Source organism: Ochotona curzoniae, unplaced genomic scaffold, assembly GCF_017591425.1.
Source record: "Ochotona curzoniae isolate NIBS_2020 unplaced genomic scaffold, NIBS_Ocur_1.0 contig_1014, whole genome shotgun sequence".
Classification (NCBI taxonomy): domain Eukaryota; kingdom Metazoa; phylum Chordata; class Mammalia; order Lagomorpha; family Ochotonidae; genus Ochotona; species Ochotona curzoniae.
Genome location: NW_024464920.1, coordinates 43,547,392 through 43,573,518, shown reverse-complemented (window position 1 = coordinate 43,573,518; position 26,127 = coordinate 43,547,392). Strand labels below are relative to the sequence as shown.

Genomic DNA, 26,127 nt, shown 5'->3' with positions numbered 1-26,127 from the left:
GAACAGCTGGGGCGAAAGCAGACAAGTGCCACATGTTGCCCTGGCAAGAGTACAGAGTGGCAGGAAGATGGAGAATATCTAAAGAGACGCTGAGCTCTGTGCTCAATACGCTTAAGAGTGAAGACTCGGCAGTAGTTCTCAGTACTTAAAAAAAAAAAAAGAAAAGAAAAAGTTTATTTCTTTATTTGCAAGACAAACTGGCAGAGGAGAGACAGTATTCCGTTAGATATTTCTGTCTTACTGCTTCAAATATAATTCAGTGTGTGATGACCAAACAACATCTGTAAGGTCTTCATCTTTTGACATACACTAAGGTAAAAAATGTTTTTAAAATTTTGAGAAGTAGAGACACAGAAGGAGTTCTCATTTATTGGTTCACTCCCTCAATGTGCTCGGTAGACCAGGCCAAAGCCAGGAGCCAAGAACTCCGCTCAGGTCTCCTAAGGAGTCGCAGCTGCCAAAGCACTTGGGTCATTCACCGCCTTCCAGGCATGTTGTCAGGAAGCTGGCATAGAAGTGTAAACTGGTCAGGACATGAACCGGGCGCTCTGAAGTGGGAGGAGGAAGTCCTAGGTAGCAGCCTAACCCGCTGTGCTGGAACACCTGCCGTGTCAGAGTGCACTGTCTCGCTCTTTCTGCCCGGTTCTGCTTTCTGTACTTGCCCACCCCCGTTGTTCTGCTTGCAGGTTCCTGGGGCAGCCGGACTTTCCCACAACCCTCCCCACAACCGCTCTGTGCCCAGTGGAGAGTACATTCATCAGGATGAACCTCAGTGAATTTCAGATTCTGAGCAGGCAGTGCCTAAGTGGTGAAGACACTGATTGGGGTGTCTATCTTTGCAATTTTGAGATTGACAGAGATTGTTTTCACAGGAAACACAAGAACGTGAATCTTCAATGGAAACATGATAAGTTGAGTTCACTTTTTTATGAACTCTTTTGGTGAAGTCCTACTTCTAAAAAAAGAAAGAAAGAAAGAAAGGGAGGGAGGGAGAGAGAGAGAGAGAAGGAAGGAAGGAAGGAAGGAAGGAAGGAAGGAAGGAAGGAAGGAAGGAAGGAAAAAGGGAAGAAAGGAAGGAAGGAAGGAAGGAAGGAAGAGAGAGAAAGAAAGAAAGAAAGAAAGAAAGAAAGAAAGAAAGAAAGAAAGAAAGAAAGAAAGAAAGAAAGAAAGAAAGAAAGAAAGAAAGAAAGAAAGAAAGAGCTAGAGACTGGGAAAGAATGTTTGCAGTGTAAGTGTCTGTCAAAGCCCTTGCATCTAGAATGTGGCAGGAGCTCCTGCAAACTCACGATGAAAAGAAAAAGGACAACTTCTGCCCAAAGTCATCCGTGGTCTACAAAACTTGGAAAATGTAAATAAGTGGAAAGAAAAAAAGAGACATGTAATTACGTTACCAAGATAGAATCACTGTGCCGTCTTTATTTCCAAATTTCTGTTATTCCGCTTTTGCGTGGTGAAGTCATGCCATGCCTACAATTTTATACCAAGATCTGTTTCAACGTTCCAACGTGACGTTTGTTGAATCGCTCAGTTTGTTGGATCTTGGTTATCCGTTTTTAATGGTCACAATAGGTTCATTGAGCGAGTCTGCTTTGGTTTATTTGCTGATTGTCCTGTGGTTGGCTGCTGAGCCACTTTCCACTTATTTGGTGAGTGTCACTGCCACAATGATAAACACATTTTGCCTCAGGCGTCTTTTCCTGTTGTTTAAATGCTTTCCTTGGAATAGAATTCCAGAAAATGGAAATCAGAGGTTGACAGGGTGTACTTTTCACACATGTGGCCAAATTCCTTTCCCAGAAGATGTCCGGGTGCGCGCTGCTGCCTGCCACAGGGCAGGAAAGGGCTGTATCTGCTCGCAGTCAGGAGCAGGTCATTTCCCCTAATGTGTGTGTTGGCTTGTTTCCAACAGGTAAGCGGAGGCAGCTGAAGCCAGCCCTTGGTTATGCCAAGTTCCCTCTGCTCTGCATGCCCACAGTTTCTCCACTCACTCCGCCCAGTGACCCGTGTCACCCACTCCCGACCACGTGAGAACAAGCCATCTTCAGCTGATCGCAGCCATGAACTTCCTCCGCCGCCGTCTCTCCGACAGCAGCTTTGTGGCCAACCTACCCAATGGCTACATGACGGACCTCCAGCGTCCAGACAGCTCCATCAGCTCCCCTGCTTCCCCGGCCACGGAGAGGAGGCACACCCAGCCCCTGGCGGCCTCCTTCTCCTCGCCAGGGTCCAGCCTCTTTAGCTCCTTCTCCAGTGCCATGAAGCAGTCCCCTCAGGCCTCCTCAGGGTTCATGGAGCCCCCAGTTCCCTCCACACCTGTTGTTCAGAGGCCCCGGGTGCTGTTGGTGATCGATGATGCCCACACCGACTGGTAAGTGGGTTCTACACCTGTGAGGCCAGGACTGAGATGGACTCATCCCGGCGGAGGTGGGAGTGGGAATGGTGGGAGGAAGGACAGGAACCAGAGGGGAGACGTGAACAGCTCAGGTGACATCAACCTGGCTTAATGGAAGGGAACTGACCATTACCAAGTGCCATAATGACTATGGCTGGGCCACACCAAAGCCAGGGACCTGTAACTGTGTCTTGAGTTACCTGCATGTGTTGGGGGACCCAAGTCATCACTTCCTTGGGTGCGTCAGGAGGAAGCTGCTCCAGCGCTCAATCCAGCGCTCTGATGTGGGGTGTTGGCACTCTAGGTGGTGACTGCCCCTGCCAGGCTGGCCCTGCGTTCACGTCTAAGGACTGTGCCTACACAGATCCTCAGTGCTCACCTACAAATGCAAACTCTACTGAGCCCTGGCTGCTAGGAACGTGCTGCAGTTCTTTGGACAGCAAAGCCCAATCAGAAGGCAGGCGAGACTGGGGTGTGAACATGGGCTATTTTTCAGTGTTTTGTCACAATGACAAAATACCCAAGAGGCAACTGACTTTGCGAAGAGAAAGAATTTATTGAGCTCCTAGTTTGGAGGTTCACTGCGTTGGCCTCTGACAGAGTAGCAGATGGTCGTGGTGAGGGGAGCAAAGCAACTGCCTGGACCCAAATACAGCTTATCAAGGAGCCCTCTGAGACCCAGGATCCAAGTGCACACCAAAGAACCTGCCATCAGGCCCTGCCTCCAGATGTTTCCCTTGCCTCCTGATTGTGCTGCCCTGGGCCTTGGGGAGCAAGCCTTCAGGGCATGCACCTTTGGGGGAAATCCAACTGAACCCCAAGCCGTACCAACTTACTTACAGGATGCACTTGCTGCCAGCACCCGAATGTGTTTGCATAGAGCCCACGGGATATGTAACACACTTGGGGGCATCCGTGCCACAAGGCCTTTCTAAAGATGGGGAAATGTCTGCCATCTGTGACATTTGCCAGACTGAGCTCTTCCAGTCTCACTCAGCCACTCCTTGCTCCTACTGTGAGGTTGTTAGGAGGTGACAGCAGCCAATAAAGGCCCCAGCCCTTGTCCTCAACCCTTAGGTCTGCCATACCTGTATTTACAGCCCCATGCTATTGTGTACAGCTGTTCTGCTGGCTCCAAGACAGTCTGCTCCACACCAGAGCTGGATAGAAATAACCACCTTGCAGCCCTCCTTCAGCAGAACACTCCAGATGGCAAGCTTGCAGGGACAGAGCCTGACTCTGATGCTGGGCCAGGCTAATGCCAGGAACCAGGAACTTCATCTGGATTTCCTGTGTAGATGGCAGGGCCCACTACTTTCCCAAACATGTTAGCAGGAAGTTGGATTAGGAGCGTAAAAGCCAGGATTTGAACTACCATTCGTAGATGTCAGCTTTGTAGGCAACAGCGTAACCTGTACCTTATCAATATCAACCTCATTGACTTCCCGATTTGATGTCTTCTCGCCCAACATTGGGCACACCAGATAAGGTGGATCTCCTGGGCTAGGTCATTCCCTGCCGGTGCTTGGGTAACAACATCACATCTTGTTGATTTCTGCGATGTGTGTAGATGCACTGTACCTGTGGTTAGAATACACTGAGTGGCCTCTGCCACTGAGTGAACTTTACATTTGACTTTGACCCCAACTGTTTAACCCACAGGGCTGGCTGACGCATAAGTTTTAGGTTTTGCATGCCGAGATTGGCCAGAGAACTTTCTCACCAGGTAGTTCAGTTTTGTACCATCTACCTACTGTTTGATGAGATGCTTTTTAAAAAGTGCCTCAATTATTTTTCATTGATCATGGCCATTATTTGTTATTATTGTTTGGTTTTATTAATGTGAAAAGCAGAGGAATGGAGAGGGAGATCTTGCATCTACTGGTTCATTCTCCAGACAGCTGTAACAGCTGGGTCGCACCAAGCCAAAGCAGCATCCCAGAAGCTCGAGAGGGTCTTTCCTCAGCTTAGTGGAGGCATCAATAGCCAGGAATCAATTGCAGACAGAGAAGTTTTATTTGTGAAGTGACCAGGCGAATGTAGAAAGAAGAGGGGAAAGGGAATGACATCTCCCAGGAGAAGCCAGGAGATGAAGTGCCACTTGAAAGGACAGCGGGAGAGAGACTGAAGGTTTTCACGAGGGTCTTTGGATTTTAAGTATTCCCTAATTGCTCCTTGTTTAGGCAGGAACCTATGGGGAAGATATTCCCCATCGATGGTCTCTCAGCAAGTTAGGAAATGGCTGGGCAATTGGAGGTGTGGCCAGGATTTTAGCAGGCTTGCACAGGCTCAGTCTGCATCTCCACCTGGGTGGCAGGGTTCCAGTCACGTGAGGTGCACCTGCTGCCTCCATCCCAGGTTGTGCGTTAGCAGAGCCTGGACTTGAACCCAGCTGCTCTGAGACAGGATGTGATGTCTCGAGTGGTCTCTTTGCTGCTGCACCTGCCCTCGTTAGGGCTTCAAGACATCAGTCTTTGGTTCTTGGTGTTGTTCTTGTCCCTCTGAAGGGGAGAAGTGAGAAATTGAGTGTCCCCCCGCCACACACACACTCATTTGTCAGTTGCATCTGCCTATGTGCCTGTGTGTGTTGGAGGTTGGTGGTCTGGGCCTCCCTCCACGTCCCTCCCTTGGCACGTCCTTCCACTCCACACACTCGTGACCTCTCTACAGCGTCATACACTCCCACCTGCTCCAGCTTGGTGCTGGCTGCCTCAGCAGCTCAATCCTGTCCTGTGGAATGGCAAAATACAACCTATTCCAGGCCACCGGGAGTGGCCAGCAGGTGGCAGGCCAGCCCCACGGTGCTTGGACAGCCATGGCGAAGGAGCCGCTGTCACAGTTCAGTCCTTCCCACTGTGAGGAGATTCCTGGTCTGGACTGAGAGGACCCAGCCCCTTTTCTACCCTTCTTGGCCCTGCCCATGACCCCTGTCTCGGGCTTCCAGGGCTGAGGCCTGGCAGGTGTTGCCAGAACCCACTCCCACCAGCCTTCCTGGGGAGTCCGACTTGCAGGACTAGACCAGCCTGAGCCCACCCCTCCCCCCGGGGGTGACCAGTACCTAGCCAGAGGCCTGGGGGAGGGCATTTGTCTTCTGTGAGACATGCTGGGGTTGGTCTAAGACTGCTATTGCTGGCCAGCACTTTGAAGATGTTGCCTGCCTCAAGTTGGGGCTGCCCAGGAGGTTGGCTTGGCTAGGACAACAATGCCAGGGGAGCATGTGGGGTCAGCCCCGCCAAAGGCTGGGCATTTGAAGCTGCTGCCGTGCCCTGAGATCCCAGGGCGCAGGAGCAATCAAACTCAGGAGCTCTAAACTCTATTTCAGTCCCGCTCTGCTGCCCCGTGCCGATCTCACGTCTGGAATCCAGCAGCCTCAGTGGCTTCGGACATCCTACTCCCTACATCATCTAGCTGAAACATACGTCACTGACTCCTTACCACCTCAAGTTCAAGGTCATAGCATGGCCCTCCGCCCTCGAGCTCTGCTCCACTTCCAGAAACAGCAAACAACTTGAACTTCTCAAACACACCTTTGTACTTTAGCATATTCTGTACCCTGTGACCTGACATACCATTCGCCTTTTAAACGTTTATTTGAAAGACACACACAGAGAGAAACATCTTTCAGCCACTGGTTGATTAGAAAGCAACCTTCCATCTGCTGGTTTGCTTCTCAAATGCTGGGAGTACCTAGGTCCGGGTCAGTCCAAAGCCAGGAGTCAGGAACTACTCAGGCCATAACCTACTGCTCCCCAGACATGACAGCAGGAAGCTGGGTAGGAGGGTTAGGTTCCTGGACTCAAACGACACACACCTATATGTGGCTTCATCAGCTGTGTCCCAGTGCCCGCCCCGTCTGTTCCTGTGTTATCCACTGGACTGACTTCCACACATCCGTAGTCACCTGCTCAGGCACCCCCTTTTCTGTGAAGACTTCCCTGCCACACCCCATTCTCCTTGCTATAAAATCAAACCTGCTTATCATTCGAGGCACCTGTCACACTGCGTCACCAGGATCTCTTCTGTGAGAACAAGGCTGTTCCTTGTTCTCTGTCTGCCTGGCGCTGTACACATCTAGTTCTGTTAGCCTATGTCACTGTCCCCGTCTCACTGTGATAGGGATTACGTTTCAGGAATATGATGGGGTGACATGAAATTGACTTTGCCCTTTGGCATTAGCAACATAGAACATTCCAGAGTGCCTCAAAGAATTCATGGAAAGATGGAACTAAAAAATACGTTTGAGTGCAGATATTATTTTTACTCCATAGAGCTCTCCTAAAACTCGTAGGAACCGCTCAACATCATTTCTTTCCATTTTCCATAAACGTCCTAAAGTACTCTTTTGTGTGCTTGAGTGTTTTGTGTTTTTGTTCACCTGCGTGTGAAATCTTGGCTCTCTATTTATTCACTGTAGAGCTGATATCTGAGACTGTTTGAAAAAGAGGCAGGGTTGTTATTGTCTGTAGAATGTGCCAGAAGCCTAGGTTTCATTTTCAAAATAAAAATATTTAACAAGGCTCTCCTCTCCCATTTGCCCGCCCCACCCCCAAAGTCTGTAATCGAGGTGGGGTTGGTCCCTGGTCTCAGCTTTCCTGGAGGAGGGATGTCGGGGACAGGTGGGAGCGCTGAGGGCTTTACCCCAGCCCCTTCCCCAGGGGCTGCTGGAGCCCAGCCTCCTGTCTGCTTTGACTTGACTGGTGGCCTCGTTCCCAGAACGTCTGCTGTTTTCTTTCAAAAATGAGCTATTGTTACCTTCCTTCCCTTGTATTCCCCGCCCTTCCCTCTGGTTTCTGTTTTATGAGTTGGTGAAGAGATGACAAGGGCATCCTCAGTTGGAAGCATTCCTTAACCACCATCCTTCTGGCCTATGGCTTATCCGACTCGTCTTGCCATTGAATGATGGTCGGTGAGACCCGTTCATGTGCACCTATGCCTTTCAGAGTTCCCAGATTACGATGCCAAGTGAGAATGGTGCGTCAGCCTCTCCTGAGTGGTGTCTGTGTGTGCCAGTGCCTGGAGTAAGATGGGTAGCAGGAGTGTAGGGAATTCAGCTGTGGGCTGAATCTTTGGGAGGTAATGCATTGTTGGCAATGATCACGTTGGGAGTGTGACAGGAAGCTGAAGAATGGCCTCAGTTGTGTTCTTAAATCCTTTCCCCTCTCGTCCCCCTGCTCCTTGGCCGCAGTAGAGACCTTTACACCACAGATAGCTGCTATCAGTTAGGAAGAGAACGGGTTGTTAGGCATTGGTTGTGCGTTGGTGCTTCCTGGTGGATCCAGGGGCAGTTTTCCTACTGAGGAAAGAGAGCAGAGTCACCACACACCTGCTTGGGGAAAGCAGAATAGGAGTGGGAAGGCTGGTACATAACCTGGGTTAACGTCTAAAACGAAGTGTAAGGATACTAGGGGATGGGAGCTCCTGTGGCCATGCGTGGTGGCAGTGCTTCTGTTGACCAATCTTTAGCATAAGATGATGCTGAAAAGTATCAGTTGAATAAGTGAAGGAACAATGAAATTAATCAGCTGTGGATGCTTTGAGGATGAGCTCATGTCGTTGTTATTGTCATAGAGCAAATGTGTGTGCAGTTTGTACCACCAGACATTGTGTGCTCATGGCTTTCCTGAATTCTCTAATGTAGTTTTGCTGATCACTGTCAGGGGACTTTTGCTCTTTCATACCTAAAGACTGCAGCTCTCCACCCCACATCCTAACAGATGGTGGCTGGGGTTCAGCTCCAGCTGGACAGAGGAGCAGCCTAGCTTGGCTGTTCTCAGACTTCTCTCCTCATTTCGCCTGAAGTCCAGGCCTTCCTCTGCTGCAGGTGAAAGGACTGTGGCCCATCCCAGATATGTGCTCACACCTGTACGTCGTCGGCACCTGAGAGCAGGATGGAGGAGCACGTGGCCTTGCTCCATGCCGCAGTGTGGCAGCCATACTCAGGATCCAGGTGACCTCACCCTTGGAGGGAAGCACCCCACCTTGATTCAATGGGGCATGCTATGCTGGAATGCTCCAGGAAGCCAGGGTCAGGGGAACTCCTTGGAACCACCCAAGAGATCTCAGATAGGACCTCTGTAGAACTTGTCCTTGACTCACAAAGAAGTGTTTTCCTCCTCTCAGAGTGGCAAGAGTTGCATTTTTCTGCTCTTTTCCATGTGGCTTGCGAGTTCCCAGTAGTATAGACATGTTTCCTCGGAGACGTAAAAAGTAAAGAAATAGTAGTAGTGCAGGGAGAGTAGGGACCTGGGGTTGGCTGAAGGGTCGAAACCCCCACTCTGCTCCTCACCATCTCTGTAATCTTAGCTTTACCTGCCGGGCTGCATTCTCTCTCCTTTATTTAAGATTGATTTTTATTTATTTTGGAAAGGCAGGGTTACTTTGGGCCTCGCATGTATGTAATGAGAACCCAAGTACTTGGGTCAGCTGCTGTTGCTTCTCCCAGATGTATTAGTGGGATGCTGGATCGAAAGTGGGGCAGCCAGGACTTGAACTGTCGCCCATATGGAATGCTGTCCTCACAAGTAGTGGCTTTATCCACTAAGCTACAACACCGGGCCCTGCCTGTGTGTGTGTGTGTGTGTCCGTGCATTTTAAGATTTAGTAATTCACTTGAAAGGCAGCATGATGATGGCTGGGATTGGGGGAAACGGGGATCTTCCAACCTCTAAGTTTACTCCACAGATGTTTGTAGCTAGTCCAGGTGAAAGCAGAAGCCTGATCCTGGAATTCTATTCAGGTCTCTGCTGGCAAGGACCTAAGCATCCCCCAGGTGCATTAGCAGGCATTTCTAATGGCTGTGGGGCAGCCAGGGCTTGAACCAGCACTTCAGTATGGGAGGAAGGCACGCAGCCACTTAACCAGCTGCTCTGTCACACCAGCCCCATTCGCCCATCCCCTTATAGTGGGATTATGACACGACCACCTGCCTTGAGCTACGGGAATCTGCTATTCCTCTGTAACTGACATTCTTCATTTCCCTGTGACAAGGGCACAGTTTACGCCTCCCGATTTGAACTGCCATGTCCTCGGAGCCTAGCACGGCGCTGCAAGGGAAGATAGATGGATGACTTGATGAATGAATGCATGGATACTTTTGCCAAGTGTTGTTATTGGGTTGAGTTCAGAAAGGTCACTCTCCTGGGGCAGGGTCTTTGCAGCTGCCCTGGATTTCATAAAGACCACCAGCCCCTACCATTGCTGTTCCTGGACTTCCCCTCTTCCCTGCCCAGCTGAGCCCTCAAGAGCTGCAGCTTCACCTTAGGGACCTTTAAGTCCCTAAGGGCTTCTGGCTGCTTTGCCCGAAGAGGAGTGTAGCCACCTTGGAATGCCCCTTAAGAATTTGCAGGGACCTCCCTCATTGTCCCCGTGATGGCATGTTGCTCCGATCTGTGCCACCTTGGTGGTGGGATACAGGTGTATAGTCAGAGCTGGCATCAGGTCAGCAGCTCTGGGGAGGGTTGTGAGATGTAGCAAACAGAAATATAGGTGCCCAGTGAATGCCCATCAGATGGCCGGCATGTATAAGTATATCCCATGAGGTATTGCTGCAAGGCTTACAGCACTGCATTCTTTCTCATTCATCTGAAATGTGAATATAACAGGCGTGCTGTGTTTTGCCTGACCATCTTACTGTTGGGGAATGACAAGAAGTGATGCAGCAGGCCTGGTTCACATAAAGCCAGAGCGAGGCAGGCCTTGGAGTGTCCAATGCTTCCTGGTCAAGGAACCAAGTGAGATCTCCAGATTGGCCCATTCTCAGCAGCTTTCCCTGCCCATGATGAGGCCCTTCCATCACCAACAGGGAGGGAGCAAAGCCCAGTGGACAGGCTTGAGCCAGACCGCCTGGGCACTGTGGGCTCCAGTCCCTGGTCTGACGCTCAGTTATGTGACCTTGGGCAAGTCCAACCTCTGAACCTCACATTCCACAGGGCCGTCCAATGTCTTTCTGGAAGAACAACAGTCAGGAGAAGAGGTAAGGGCATGGGTTGGGGCAGAGACATGATTAGCTAGCCATAATGGACCCTGCTGGGGTAACTGTTATTAACAATTAATTGCAATTACTAATTGCTTGTGAACATAATAGATGCAGGCGCCAGGGGGAAGGAAGCCACTTGGCATGCGTCTCAGTGCTGCTGGATGTGCTGAGAGCCAGCTTCCAGAAGCCCTGGGGGAGGTGCGCCTACGTCCTGGCACGCTGGCAGTGGTCACTCCCCTTGCTCCCAGGGGAGACCTGGCTCTGAGTCGGTCCCCACCTCCAGGCTTTGGTTGGGAGGCTTCCAGCCCACAGCTTCCTGTCGTAGTTTGCATGGGGTAGCAGAGTCCTCATGCCTCTCTCCACAGTTTCCCCACCCCTGAGTCTCCTAGAACAAGGGCAGGTATAGGGGAGGTGTGAGGAAAACCAGGGATTTCTGAGATAAATGCTGGGGCAGGGGTGGGAGGGGAAAGGTTAGGAAAGGACCTGATTTAATGGAGGTGAATCTGTCCCCTTCCTAGTCTTCATTTAGTAACCCAGACAAGCCACCCAACACCACCCTGAGAGGCTCAGAGCTTCTGGACCCATTCTTTTGCCCCCGGACACCTGCCCCGCACTCCTGCCCCTCCCTGCCCCCTGCCTTCCCTAGTCCTGGTGCCTGGGGGGAGGGGAAGGGCCCTGGGCATTCTCCAGCAGCCTGCCCAGTTGCCTGGAGACAGCTCCGCTTTCCCAGGCCCGGCCCCTTTTATCGGGGAGACAATGTGCGCACACAGTGAGGGCCTTGTGTGGCACCCCAGCCCCCTGCGCTCTGACTTGAGGAATTTTTCAAGTGCTGACCTCTCTCCGTGAGGTCTCCATGCTGTCCAATCGGAGGGCCTGCTACTCTTGCTGCTTCCTACCCAGCTCTGGTCTGGGGAGAGAGGGCGGGAGGTGGGATAACAGTGGAGGGCTGTTCCCCTCGCCCTGCTAAAGTCTCAGGGGAGAGCTTCACCTTCAGAAACTGGGCCTGGAGCGCTGGGGAAAGGTTTTGGAGCAGCAAGTGGGGGTGGGGACTTTCTGATGGGTTCTGTGTCTTGCTCAGTCTCTCTCCTCTTGCTGCCTTTTCTGAACAACTTGGATGATGATATGGGGGTGCACTTTCCTCTCAGGACCTATTTCCCTGTATGTAAAACAATCAGGGTAGGCTGAGATCAGGGTCCCCCAAAGGGCTGTTTTCATCAGAATCAAATTCATTTGCCTAGGTACCACCCTGCACCTGCTGGATCAGATTGAGGTCTTTGTAAGAGAAAGTAGACTCTGACACACTTAGCTGCAACAGGGCCTTACGGGAAATCCATGGAGAAGTTTCCAAAGCAAAAGAAAGTTAGGAAGAGCTGTTTTGGCAAGATCAGGCCCTGGGCTCCACCAGGGATTCATGGATGGTCTCTGGATGAACCAGCCCCTGGCTGCTGCCCTCCTTGTCCTCTCTGCTCAGAAATGCAATTTCTGCAGAAGCAGAAGCCTGGCTTGTGCTACTCTTAGTTCTGGGGACACTTTGGGACAGTCCCACAGGGAGAGAAAGCGGTTGGTTTCTCTTAGCACAAATGCAAATAGAGGCCTTGCTACCAGACAAAGCAGGAGCGGAGACAAGACAGACCAAACCCAGACGGGTCCTGAGGACCACAGAAACCCAGGCACTGGCGTGCAGTTCAGGAACTATTTTAAAAAAAGTAATGTGAAGCCAAGTTCCGAAACCAACACCCAACTTGTTACAGATAGCTCCCAATTGGTAGAACCAAGACCAGTGGGAGAAACAGAGGGAGACATTTTTCAACTCACTCTGTAGAAGTTGCGTAAGTAGACAAGGTGAGGTCACCCATAGGCCAAGAGGACTGCTTGGGAAGAGTGTGGGCACGCCATTGTTTGCAGGTGTTCGGGCACAGCTTGGTTAACTCACTGGGGAGGCTAGTGGAGGAAGGGCAGGGACTGTGATGGGATCAGGCTGCATACCCTTAGAGGCGATGCGGGCCTTACGCCTTCCAGCTTCCCCTCCCTGACCTGCCTTCTCCTCCTCTCGTGCCCTTGCGCTGCTTTTCCTGGAGAAATTCAGCAGCTGCACTTGCGAGTCTTGCCTCACCCGCCACAGCGTGACTTCCTGGCCCAGGGCCCTCCAGGTGACCTTCCTGAAAGGGGGAGTCCCTCGGATGTGCAGGTCCTCTGGAGCTGCAGTCTTGGAAGCTCCACCTTTCTGTGCTCTGGGGAGGCCGTTCTTGGGACAGATGCCAACCTTGTTGCAGAATGTCTGTTCTTCCCCAGGCCTGTGCAGGCCTGCCTGAGACATCTTTCCTGGGCGAGAGGGCGGCTTGCATGGTGGCGAAAGAAGAGCTACTGCTTCCCAACCTCTTACCCTGGGTTTGCAAGAGGGGCTGGAGTGGGAGTTTCCTGAAGCTTTATACCAAGTGCAGTTCCACCTTCAGAAAGGGCTTAGCTAAATTAAGGGTTTGCTCATGCAGCTGCTCCCCAGAGCCAGTCGGTGATGAGCAGGTGGCAGAAAAAGCACAGGTGTAGAAAAGTACTTGCCTGGCCTGAGGGTAATATCAGCCACATGCTGTGTGACAGGTGCTGTCTGCTGCTGGATTTCAGCTGCAGAGACAACAGAGCTGTGGGGACTGGACCGGGCCTGAAAAACCCATGACCCCTTCAACAGCAGCAGCAGCTGCAAGTCACTCACCCACTTTGTGCCGTGTCGAAAGAAGGGCTTGCTGTTCCAAGTTGCTGATTTTCATGGAAGTCAAAGTCCTGATTTTTAGATGAATCTTTTTGTTTAGAAGTAACAGGGAGCAATGTAAACTCAATAATGTGAGACCTTGACTTCCATGATGTCTGCCACTTGGCAAGTCCTAACAAAGAGTAGTCAGGGTAGCCATTCAGTCCCGTTCTTCTCCTGGGACTATCACCCAGGTGGACTATATGTGGCTGTTTTGATCTGGGCAGTTCCGAGGGTAGGTGAGTGGGTGGATGGATGAGGGAAAGCTGAATGGATGGATGAATTAGTGGGTGAAAGGATGGATGGTTAGGTAGATAGATGAGGGAAAGCCAGGTGGATGGATAGATGGGTAGAGTGATGGATGGGTGGAGAGGGAGGGAAGAGTGACCTGGCGGTTGTGGGAAGGATGCATGGGTGAGAGAAGTGCAGATGGATTGGTGAGAAGTGTTCACAAACACCCCATGGGATTTGACATTGCTCCCACTTCCCTTCTCTAAATATTTTCATGTTCAGTCTTCTCCTAAACGATCAAAATCTCTTTTCTGGAATGATCAGGTTATTAGTCATTTGTACATGGATGGGAATTACTTACTGGTGTTTGAGTTTTCCTGTAGGTGTTTCTGCAGGCTGTTCCCTTAATAAGTGGGTAAAAAATGCAATGACTTAGCTCTAAAACATTAAATTTTGGTGATAGGAAGAGTGTGGAGTTCCAGGCTTTGGGACGAATGAATGTGATCCAGGGTTGTGTCTTTAGGGAGAAGAGTGGAAGAGGCTGGAAATGGCAGGCTGGCCTGGCCTGTGAAATCACAAGGCATGGCTGATGGCTTGTTTTCCCTCATGGTCTGTGCTAGGAAAGACAAGAAACTCATGGCAGGTGGATGGGCAGACTTCCATTGTTGTGGATGGATACAAAGCAAGGGTCTATTCTGGAACAAGCCCAGCAGTGCAGCTTCCCCCTCTTGCAGAGGGAAGGTGACCAGTCCCTTCTCCAGGAGTTCATCCCACTGGATGTGTTGTTCAGGACGGGAGGGAGAGAGATGAACATTAAACACCTGCCATGTGTACAGCTGTGTTCTTCACATTGCAGCGATGTTGGTCTAGGGTGCTTCTTGGTAATAAATAGCAGAGGGACAGCACCTGGTCTATGTCCAGGCTTAGTGGTCACTTAGCCTTTCTGTTCTCTGGGGAACTACAGTGCCACCCTGGCAGGCACCCTGTGAACACACCCTTGGCCTGGACATTAATATCTTCATTTACTTCTATTGACAACCTGTGAGCAGATTTAATTTTTTTACAGTTTTTTTTTTCTTAATTTGAAAGGCAAAGTGGTAGAGAGGGAGAGATACAGATCTTCCATTTTCTGAGTCATTCCACAAACAGCTGCAAGGCCAAAGGCCTGGGTCAGGCCGAAACCAGAAGCCTGAAGCGTCTTATGGGTCTCGCATACAGGCCAAACATCTGGGCCATCTTCTCCTGCTTTCCCAGGTACATGAGCAGAGAGCTGGATGGGAAGTAGAGCAACCAAGACATGAATTGGCACCCATATTGGATGCTGGCATTGCAGATGGCATCCTAACCCACTGTATCACAGCAACTGGTCCCTGATTAGATCTTTTTATCCTTATGCTTCATGGGGGAAAGAAAAACTTCCAATATCATGTAGCATATATCAGAGCTGCCCAATAAAAGCCTGGTCTTATACACATTATTTCTCTGCTTTTAGGGACACACCCTAGAAACATTCATCACTCCCCAGGTGCCGTCAGCAGCTGCCCAACTCCATGGCTTGTGCCTTTCACACATACACATGTATCCAGATCCTGCAAAGCTTGTCTTTATGTTTTAGGCCTTGCCAAAGAGCAGCTACCAGGTATCAATAGGCTGGTGAGAGATCTGGCTTACCCCATCATGAAGTTGGTCACTGACCGAGACAGAGCTGGGTGTTTGTGTGACTGCTGAGTGTGTGCATTGCCCATTTGCTTATCTGCCTGTCTTGCTAGGTAGTGAGCACTGGCATGGCTGGGCATGGCAAAGTCTCACACTTGTTCTTTCAGAGCCTACAGCCTTGGTGCATAGTAGGTGGTTAGTCGTACAGCTTAGTTGTCCCTCGAAGAGGTCTGAGGTTCCCTCATCCTAGCCTGAATCACCCTTTTCCTGGATCAGTCCTGTTTCATCCTCTCTTTACACCCGTGAATGCCTCAAGGGTGAGGTCTGTACCTGCCCTCCCGCTGCCACCCACCCATGCCTGGTTTCTGTGAGGTGTTAAAACAAGGGAGTGAGTAAAGGTCCAGATCCAGCCTGCCAGCATCTCCTTCCCTCCAGCCATCTGTGGCCAAGGAGAAGGGACATCAGTGACATCCCTTGGCTCAGGCCCCATGGGTCTCCCAGGGCAGAGGCCCCATCTCTCGCATGCTCACCAGAGTTCCCTAATTGCACAAGGGACCGACAGGCTGACTTGGGCAGCAGGAAGGGCCCAGGAGGTAAGCAGGCAGTGATGGTTCCACAGTGGGATCTTGGGGCTCCTCTCCGTTGTAAGGGACTCCAACTGGCCAGCCCACCTGGGACCCCCCATCCTTCTAATGGGGAAAACTCACTGTGTGTTGCTGCTCTCTGTCTCCTGCCTGGTCTGTTGTTCCCTCTTACCTATCCTCTGCCTCTATTAAGGTCACAAAGGAACAACAGATATGCAGCACCCCAGATATGAGGCTCTGTGTCTGTCTCCTGCATTGTAATAGGGGTGTCCTGACCCCTATGTCCTTGGAAAGGTGACTGCAAGGCCCAGTCACGTTGCCTGCACCTGGCAGGGGTGGGGGGTGCTGGATTGATTGGAAGTCCCTGCACAGACTCAGGTGGCACCTGTGTGTGCTGATTCTCTTCTTCAGTCCTGCTGCAGGGACTTGGGACCTCCTCCTCCTGGGGTCTCCCTCACATGCCACACCCCACCCCCTTCCAACTTGGGATTTCCCACCACAGGCGGTGCCGGGTTTCTAATATCCTCTCTTCTGGTGCCTCTGATGTGGCAGTAAAATATGAGACCACCCACTGAGATAGAAGCATGGTGGAATCCAGAGTTCTCTCCACCCCTGCCCTGTACCCCTTGGCAAAGCCAAGTTGTGATGGATTGGCTGAGGTGTTCAGGGAGCTCGTTATGAGAATGAACATATTAGGACATGATGAGAAGGCAGCTCTTGCAGGACAAAGCCCTTGGGCACAGTGGCTCCATCCATTTTGCCTAAGGTCAAACAGCCAGTCAATTATGGAGGCAGCAGCCCCAGCCCCCACAACATCTCGAATTCCAGACCACCCCTGCTGTTACCTCTGCCAGACGGTGCTGTTCAGAGGCTGCTCCAGGCTGAATGAGCCCCCGGCAAGGAGGCAGCGGTCTGTGTGGCCCAGCAGCAGACAGACTTCTGACTCCTGGCCAAGCAGGGGGATGGACCGCCTGACCCTCAGCTTCAGCTTGCGTCTTCCTTCTGCCAGTTCCACAGTCAACATTCCAGAGATGGGCAAAACAAAAGTTTCTAAACTGGGAAGGTGAGGTCTCGCCAAGGCCAGGGCTGCCTGGGTGGTATTAGACTCAGGTTAGAATCAAGCTGAAGGCTGCCAGCTGCACAGGTTGGCTGTGATGCACAATGACCCTGCCTCCCCGTGGTCTCTGTAGATCTGTGAACTGATTACAAGGATGGACCAATAGATGGCAGTAAAGTGCCTCAAGGAAGGGATTCCTTGGGGACCCATCTCTGGAAGACTAACTTAGCAGATCAACATTTATGTTTTTCTTTGAAGGCTTATACATGTATTTGGTAAGAGTGACAGAGAAAGAGAGGAAGAGACAGAGATCTTCCTTCTATTGGTTCACTCACCAAATGGCCACAACTGCAGAGACTGTGCCAAGCTGAAGCAAGAAGCTTCATGTGGATCACCCATGTGAGTGCATGGGCCCAAATACTTGGCCCATCTTCTGTGGCTTTTTCCAGGCACATTAGCAAGGAGCTGGATCACAACTGGATCACCGGACACAAACGGGTGCCTGTGTGGGGTAGTGGCTTTGCTGGTGGTGGCTTTCCCTGCTGGCTTCCAATCATTTGTGTTTTTATTTGAAAGAAAGAGTGATGGGGAGAAACACAGAAACAGAGGTCTTCCATTCACTGATTCAGTTTTCCAAAGGGCTATAACAGCCAGAGTTGAGCCCAAACAAAGAGCCTAGAACTCAGTTCAGAGCTCCGATAGGCATGGCAGGGCCCAGGCACATTAGCAGGGAGTTGGATCAGAAACAGAGAAGCCAGGATTTGAACCATTGCTCTGTGAGGGGATGCTGATGTTGTCGGTGGTGATGTAACATCATTCCATAGCCAACAATCACTTGTGATACTTGGGCTTGTACCCAGCTGGAGGTACAGGGAGTACTTGGAGCTTGCAGACTAGATGTGCAGGGCAAGTGACAGACCGGTGACAGGTAGTCAGGACGTAGAGTCATCAAGGATAGAATGGTATGAGGTGGAAATCCTGCAGGGATGCTGAACTGGTTATGGTGCTGTTGAGGAAAGCGTCTCTAAGTAGGTTTCCCTGGTGAGGCTCTTAGAACCTGAGAAGGAGGCAGATGGCAAGAAAGCATGGCAAGCTGTGGGGAGAGTGTGTGCCAAGGCTCAGGAGCATATGAGCAGATGATGTGTTTAACAGATCACAGGAAAGTATGTGTCCATGGAGTAGGGGGCAAGCCAGAGGAGAAGGGGGCCACTGATTAGCAGAGGTCAACTCACAAAGACCCCTGCAGGTCTGAACTGACTCCTGAAGATCTTAACCTAGGAGACCACTTGCAGAGGCTGGGTGGTTTTGAACAAGCTTCTCCATCAGGAACAGGTAGGGCATGAGTTCAGTGGTATCACTTCTCAGCGCTGCTTAGAGAATCACATTGATAGGAGACTGGGAGGGACTTGCAGCTGTGTGTTCTAGTTACCCATTCATTATGGTTAGCAGCAGTCAGCACTCATTTCATCAGAGGGACGGATTGCAATTGCAATTTCCATTGCATAATCCCTGTGAGAGTAAGACGGTGTTGTGTGTGGTTGTGTGTCCCCACCACATGACACTGAGGAAGGAGAGATTGAACAGCTGTTGGTTCTTGATTGTTGTGAAGCCTGTATCAGGACCTGGGAACATCCCGACAAAGGAGGTGTCAGGAACTCTTCCCAGTACCTTGTATACTTGGTTTTCTTCAATACTCTCTATAACCCTAGGAGGAAACTAGATCATCATCCCCATTTCTCAGTTGGGAAAATTGAGGTATCTGGAGGTTGAAAGATTTACCCAAGGTCACACAGGAAGAGAGTAGAAGAGCTGGGGTGATGTCAGCTCTGTGTCCTGTGCCCTCTCCTACCTTGTGGTGTGAATGAATGGACTCTGGGCCCTTCCCTGATAGATGGTGTTACCAGCTGATAAAGGGCACAATAGACAGCTGGGAGGTTGAGTTTTAGGCTGTGTGGGAAGTTAGCAATAGAGCTGAGTTGCCTACGCCTGTGGGACTCCAAATCTGTATTGTTCCAGTATGGCAGTGTTGGTGGTCATAAGCTAGCACACTGAGACCCATCTTCCATCTCTTATATCAGAGCTGGAAGGAAGCCTGTCCTGGTGGCGGGGGTGCTGTGGTCCTCTCTGGACAGATGGGGCAGTCAGCAGAGGGAAGTAGTCACAGCCAGAAGGATGCTGCAGGTACTGTCTCAGTCCATACTCTGTGTTCCCAATCCCAAGAATATCCTGGCCCTATTCCAGGGCCTCCATAGGCTGATCTTGTCTATCCTTCCTGGAGATGGACAAAGGAAAATCGTTGATGGGGCAGGGAAGGGGTGAATAGAGAAGGAATAGATGAAGCTTCACTATATGGTCTGAGCCATCCATGGACTTACTTGCATGAGAAGCTTATCGAGCACAATACAGAGAAAATGGGTGGGCAGGAAATCAGGGAGGGTCAGAGCTTAGGGCTAGGAGGCAAGAGCTGACAATGCTGTGACACAGTGTTCTGGGTCGGACTCCAGAGAAGTCTAAATTCTGAGTCCACAGGTCGTGAGGATGCTGTATTTGTCAAGGATAGAAGAGACATGCTTCATTTGAAGGTTTGCTAGCTTTTCTTCTCCATGTTGAATGCTAGATGTGTAACATACAGGCCTTCACTTTTTGTTCTGCCCCAAGCTCCGTACTTGGTAAAGATGGATCCGTTCTCATGTCTGGAATTTGCCAGTTGTACCTTTAAGGACTCAAGATAAAATGGACAAATCGTATGCAGTATCACCCTTTGAGTGATGCTGGTAACACACAAGTTTTTCTTGAAGGCCATTGCTAGGGGGGGAAGCACAAATTTTGTTTTCAAGTCATCCTAACAGTTTCTGTCCCATTCATCTTCAGCCTCACTGACTTTAAATGAAGTGATTTTACCATTAGAACTTTCCATCAAATCTGAAGTGAGACTTGGGAAGCAGGATTTGTAGGAAGGACCCTGCCCTAAATGCAAAGGCTGCAAATGTGGAACATAACATTCATGTTCCAGGGGAAAAAATAGAAGAAGCCAAGAAGAAAGCCCCTAGATGTAATGTTTATAAAAATCTTGATTAGAACTCAATCGTGGCTGCACCTGCTGGGGAAGTTGGGATATGCATTTGAAGTGCCAGTGTATACACTCTCTTACTGTGGGGAAAAGGGAGAATGAGTGTTGGAAAGCAAAACGCTGGCTATGCCAGGGAAAGTTTGTGGAAGTGCTGAACACAGTTCAAAGCAAGTGACAGAACCTTTCATTTCCTTGCCTTATTTGAAGCTTTATTTTTACTTAAGAGGCAGAGTTACAGAGGGAGGGATGGAAAGAGGGAGAGAGAGCAAGAGAGAACTTCCCCACACTGATTCATTCCCCAAAAGGGCTGCAACAGCCAGGGTTGGGCCAGACCAAAGTGAGGAACCTTGGAACTCTATCTGGATTTCCCAGTTCTTGAACAGGGATCTGGATCAGAAGCGGAGCGGCTGGGAATTGAGCCACATCCATATGGGTTGCCAGTGTCCTAAGTGATGGCTGAAACCACTATGCCTCACCCACTGCCAGCCCCAAGAACTTTCAGTGTGATAATACCAACATCAAAAAGTGCAAATAAGACCTCTCGGCTACTTTTGGTTTGTGTCTGGGAGTGTATCTTGATCTGTAAGCACCCAGATGTTAGGTGCTGTGCAGTTAAAACCCAAATTTGAATCAATTTAGCAAAGTATTTAGTCCCTCTGCGTTCCTATTTCCTCATCTTCAGGATGTCAGTAATGCTATCCCCTTCACAGTAGTTGTTATGAGTATGAAATGAGAAAGGCTATGTATTATACCTTGCAACATAGTGTGGGTGCCAAGCATTCAACAAACATTTATTTATTTGCCAATTTTCTGTTTGTCCATTTAACAAATATTAATTGAGGTCCTATTGGGAATAGGCTGATGAATACGATTAATTGTTCCTGCTGTGTTATGGTTTAGTGGGACACACGTGTCAATTATGGCGAATTATGATTATAATGAATTATGGTGATGGTAGGATAGAAACAGAGTGTAAGGAAAGGAATCTATCGGAGAGAGGAATTGTGGGTGAGGATTTGGGGACTTAGGGAGAAAAACGGACAAGCGGATGCCATCGAGAAATCATTACCGTGTAGACTAAATGGAGATGGGCAGGGAGAAGGGTGCTGGAGGAATGTCTGTGTTTCTTCCTGGAGCCATGGGTAAGTGTGGATAATTTTTACAGATGAGGGCAACAGAGGCAGCGAGGAAAGAGAGTTGGTGGAAAGAAGGATAATGGATATGTAGATGGGTGGAAGGAAGGAAAGGAGGAGGAGCAAAGAAAGGGTGCTTCATTGGACAAGTAGGGAGAGAAATAAATAGATGACTAAATTGGTAATACATCATTGATGGGGTGAGTATGCTGTTATTCAAATACTGCACTGTTTATATAATGGCCTTTATTTAATACTTGAAATAACCTTACCACATGTGGCATAAGTGTTAACATCTTTCTTTGACAAAAGATAGAGTTGAGTCACTGGGAGTCCAAGGGACTTCCTGGAACTTCTTGTGTCTTGGGGCTGGTATTGTGGCACAGCATCTTAAGCTGTTGCTTGAGACACCAGCCTCCTGTGTCAGATTCAAGACTGGTTTTTCTGTTCTGATCTAGCTCCCTGCTGACACCCAAGGACTGGGCACCTGCCACCAACAGGGGAGACAGGCGTCTATTGTCTGGCTTCAGCTTTCCCAGATTGGCTGTTGTGGCCAGTTAGGGAATGCACTAGCAGATTGAAACCCGCTCTCTCTTTCTCTCTCCCTGTCTAGGTTGCTCTGCCTTTCAAATATGCAATAAGTAAATCCTTCTAAAAAATTCTTTCTCTTAACAAACAAAATGAGAGTCTCCAGTCTCCCTCTCCACTCTTACCTCTACTACACACTAACTTCAAACAATGAGAAAAATCAGCAGTTGAGCTGAGAGGAGAGGGGGAAGGTGGAGAATGGGAGAGGGGAAAGGCTTTTGGGCAGAGAAGAAAGTGAAGTGGTGTGCATCCTGACTTAGTAGCTTTCTTTCTCATCTTTGCAGGTCTAAGTATTTCCAGGGGAAGAAGGTGAATGGGGAGATTGAGATCCGAGTGGAACAGGTAGGTGGGAATCTGAACACTTGTTTCCCTCATTAACTGCATCTTTCTAATACATCTGTTTTTCTCAGCTTTAACCTCATGGCTTAGTAAGAGCATCTTACTATACATTTAGTAGAGTGTTTAAATATGTCCCAGCGTGGGGGCCTACTGCGTTCTGTGAGATAGCTTCAGATAAAACACGTCCTTGAGATCACATGCTTCTACACAGTCTGCTTACAGTTTTAAAAGCATCACATGTTGATACTCTATATTCATTAAACCAAGAAACTCTTCAACCTCACCAGAGGACTGGATTTTTTTTTTAATGAATTTTAGCATCTTGCCATTTTCACTTCGCAAGTATGCATATTCAGGCTATTTTTTAAAGCAAAGGTGGATATATTAATATCACATAATGTAGAATTCATGACAAAGATGAAACAAAGTATATATAAATATACAAGGGTATAATTTGATGAGGACAGTGTTTTTATATATCTATGTACCAAATAATAGGGCAACCATTTCTAACTAGATAGGTAGATAAACAAACACAAATGCATACCCACATATATAAATTTATATAGAAATGCATAAATTAAATACATACAACTTTCACATATAAGAGAAGATATGGTACTCGTGTTTTCTGTCTGGTTTATTTCCCTTAGCATGTGGTCTTTATTTCCTTTTATTTAGTTGTGGCTGTCAGGACTTTTTCTCCTGTTGGAGTACTTTTTCCATTGTGTATGTATACCACATTTTCTTTATGCGCTCATCCATAATATCTAACTTGACTCCATCCCTTTGCTGTTTGTGAATAGTGCCTCCATGAGCATGGACCTGCAGGTATCTCTCACATGCTGACTTCATTTCCTTTGACTATTTTCCCAAACAGGGAGTTGAGTGTGTTGCACTGTCACCTTGACCTTTTGTGCAGTGGGGGTCATTCCCATGGGCAGCCTTCATTTCCATCTTGTCCTATTATAATGAGTTAATATTACCAGAAACATTCTTGCTTACGCTAGAGAGTCTCATTAAATCAGAATTATTTGGTTCAGTGATTTTTCAATGTTTCTGGTTTAGCAAACTTTCTCCAGAGGAAATACCAAGTAGAATGTTAGGGCTCCGATGGAAGTGGGCATGGGAAATTCAGGTCTGTCTGTTCCTTGCTGCTTGAGATGGGCCTCAAGGAATCTCCTTGGAGCCACATTTGCTAGGGATTCAGACCCCTGGTACTCTTGTTTTCTAGATGTTGAGTGAGTGACTTAATCTCTTTGTGCTTCAATTTCCTGTTGTTTTGGATTAAATTATTTCAACCCTCAAAAGAGATTGGAGCTGTGAATACTGCCTGTTGTTATTCTCACCATTAATGTCTAGGGCCCTTTGCTGTGTGGAAAGGAGTATGGATTTGGCCAGGTCTACACACAAAGCAAGCCACGGCAGTAGGAGCGAAAGGCCCGGGCTCCTGACTGCGCTTCCAGTGGTCCTCCCATTCCCTCAGTGAGAACATCCCTAGGTCGGCCACTGTACTTGATCTGGGCAGATCCCCACAATAGAACTTAGGCCCTGGAACCTCAGTTGAAGCTCCAATGCCAACGCTATGCTTTTCTGCATTGTCTTTGTCGGGCCATACTTAAGCTCTTTCCATTTTAATTTCTTCATCTGAACCATTGGAGTAATAGTGGCCTCAGCCTATGTTTGTATGGATGTGCAAAGGATTCAGTGAGTTAGTGTAAGAGGAGTGTCTACATCAGTGCCTGCCACATGCAAGGCACCCATACATGCTACCTGTGAGCATCGCCATCATTCCTTCCTCCTTTTCCTCCTTTTCCTTTTTCTTTTTCTTCCTTTTCTTCCTCCTCTTATTTTTGCTCTTCCTTCCTCTTTATCTTCCTCCTATACTTTCTTCTCTTTTTTTCTCCTCTTCCTTTCTACTCCTTCCCCTCACTCTCCTTTTCTTTCTCTTCCGTCATCATCAGCAGCAGCAGCAACAGCGGCAAACAGTTAATAAGGTGACCGAAAGACCATGTTATTAAATGAATCCAGAGGAGTTGTGTGTGTGTGTGTGTGTGTGTGTGTGTGTGTGTGAAAGAGGAGAGAGAGAGAGAGAGAGACTGTTCTCTCTGCACTCTGAGCTGTGTCCAAAGAACAGAAAGGCCTTTTAAGCATCAGACCAACTTGGCTCAGTATTAAAACACCTACACTTTTCATTTCAGTTTGATCCTGTGACTTTCAACTCTGTCCAGTATCCACTGATTTTCCTTTCATGACAAAGGATGGTTATTTTTGTTGGTTTTACAAATATTTGTCAAGTATCTACTGCGCTAGCCTGCTAACATGTGGGGAAGGAGAATATAGGAGCCCTGTCCCAAGAAGCGTTGGTCCAAGAGAGGAGGCAAGTTAGGTCTTGCTAGAACATCAACCCAGGGAAGGCAGAAGCTCAAGCCTTGTGCTGTGCTTGATGGGAGGGTGTGGTGTACAAAATGAACTGTGGGATGGGTAGGATTTCAAGAGCTGGAGATGGTGATGTGAAGAATATGGGAGATGGGCATAGTGAAGACAAAGGCAAGGAGACCAGAAGTCTGGGATATGAATTAGTGGGGAGTCTAGCTTGGTGGCCCCCAGAAAAGAGTGCTTCCTCTTGTCTTGCATCCCACCTGTTCCTCCTCTTTATTGCCCCCTTTGTGGAGTGCCACCGTATACCTTTCAACCTTAGCCAGAACCTGCACAGTGCCCTGGATGGCCCTTTTCTCCCCTTCCCCACCACATCCATTCAATGACCAAATCCTTTTGACTCCACCTCCCATAATTCTCTAATCTGCCCATGCCTATTCATCCATTGCCAAGGCTTTATTTTGGCTAGACCACTGTCAGCTCTCATTCAGTCTTACTAATTACTAGGCTCTACTCCATTTTTCAAAACATCCATTTCCAATTTACTCTTCATTGCAAAGCTGGAATAATCTTTCTAGAAAAGCAAATTCAATCCTTCAAATAGTTGGCTTTAAAGTCCTCTCCTTAAAGACTCCTTCTTGGATTCTTTTCCTGATGTATATCAGATAGCTTGATGACCCCCTCCTTTTGCACCTCAACATTTCCTTCCTAAGTATTATCGAAGTTTAAAAACATATTTAGGGTGGGACTGTTTGCATGCCATTATCACCCTGGCTGCTTGGATCTCACTTGGTTAAACAGTGCAGGACCTGGAACAAACTAGGACTGAGGGAAATATTTGCAGAATGAATAACTGATAGATTCCTCAGATTCCAGGCTCCTTGTCAGTTTCCAAGGGCGATAAATCATTGCTTCTTAATCTCCCCTGAAAAATCTAAGTTTTTCATAAACCATCTGGCAAATGCACATAGCTGGCCCTGTCTCTTCCCATTTGTGGAGTCCCTGAAGCATGCATTCATTTCCCCTTTTCTCTCAGTGCTGCCTGTAGCCCAATGTGTAGCTACAAGAATCTGTGAGCAAGAGTCACAGAGGGAATTGCCCACAAAATAACTTACCCAACGGGCTTGGGGATGCTCAAGATATAGGGCTGCTGTCACGCTGGAAACTTGACTAATCTAGAGTCATCCAAATTGCCAGCTTTTTCTCTCCACAGAGGCCAGAAGATGAATGAGCCAGGAAACCAATTAACGGATCAGTTGGGCATTTTTTCTTTCCCGTGGAAGACATACCTTCCCAAGTCTACATGGGAGCCCAAGTGGCTTGTCTTTTCCTGTCTGGGTCAATAGGTTGGTCACATCTACAGCCTTCCACCCCCAAGAACCTCATCTGCGTCCTCCAGCACTCGGAGAAAGGCCTAGGATGAAAGCCACTGTTTAGTCTGAGCTGGCCTCACATTTTGGGAGCTTGTCCTCCCAACTAAGTCCCAAATTAACCAGATAATTGCACTGTCTGGGTTTTGCTGGACACAGCAAATAAGTTAGTTGTCGTTGGCCTAGAGGAAGCCTCCACCCCTTCTCTCCACCTCTTGCTCCCGATTCAAAAACTGCTTGCCTGTGCTCTTCCTGAACTGTGGTTTTGGGGAGGTCATTCTGGGGAGGTCAGTGCGGGGAGCTGCAGCATTTTATACTCCATTACCCAGAATACCCTTTTGGCTCAGTAGGGCCTTACAGGAGTGTCATAGTGGAGCCAGAGAGGGTGGTTGGCATGTCGGCATCTCAGGTGTTTATATTTGGGACATCGGCTGTTTTTCTCCGAAGGTGCAAGTCACCCTCAGTGGGACTGAGAGTGAGGTTGATGAATGAATTGTCATTAAATTGGCTTGCAGTTGTGAGAGAAGAGGGACTAGGACTTGGCAGGATAGTGTCTGAGGGTCCAAAAAAGAGAAGACTGAGCTAGCCATCATCAGTCATTCCATAGTCT

General features: G+C 48.9%; 1 protein-coding gene across 2 annotated transcripts in view; it reads left to right on the top strand.

The window, feature by feature from the left end:
• Positions 1-2,012: 2,012 nt before the first annotated feature.
• Positions 2,013-26,127, top strand: part of SYN3 (synapsin III) — a 364,967-nt gene continuing 340,852 nt past the window's right edge. Inside the window, exons 1-2 of one of the 2 annotated variants that reach the window (XM_040985146.1) lie at positions 2,013-2,368; positions 21,714-21,771. In XM_040985146.1, coding sequence (XP_040841080.1) covers positions 2,058-2,368; positions 21,714-21,771 — 369 coding nt within the window. In that variant the 5' untranslated portion in view covers positions 2,013-2,057. The remainder of the gene's footprint in view (positions 2,369-21,713; positions 21,772-26,127) is intronic. The other variant, XM_040985156.1, reaches the window with a different exon arrangement.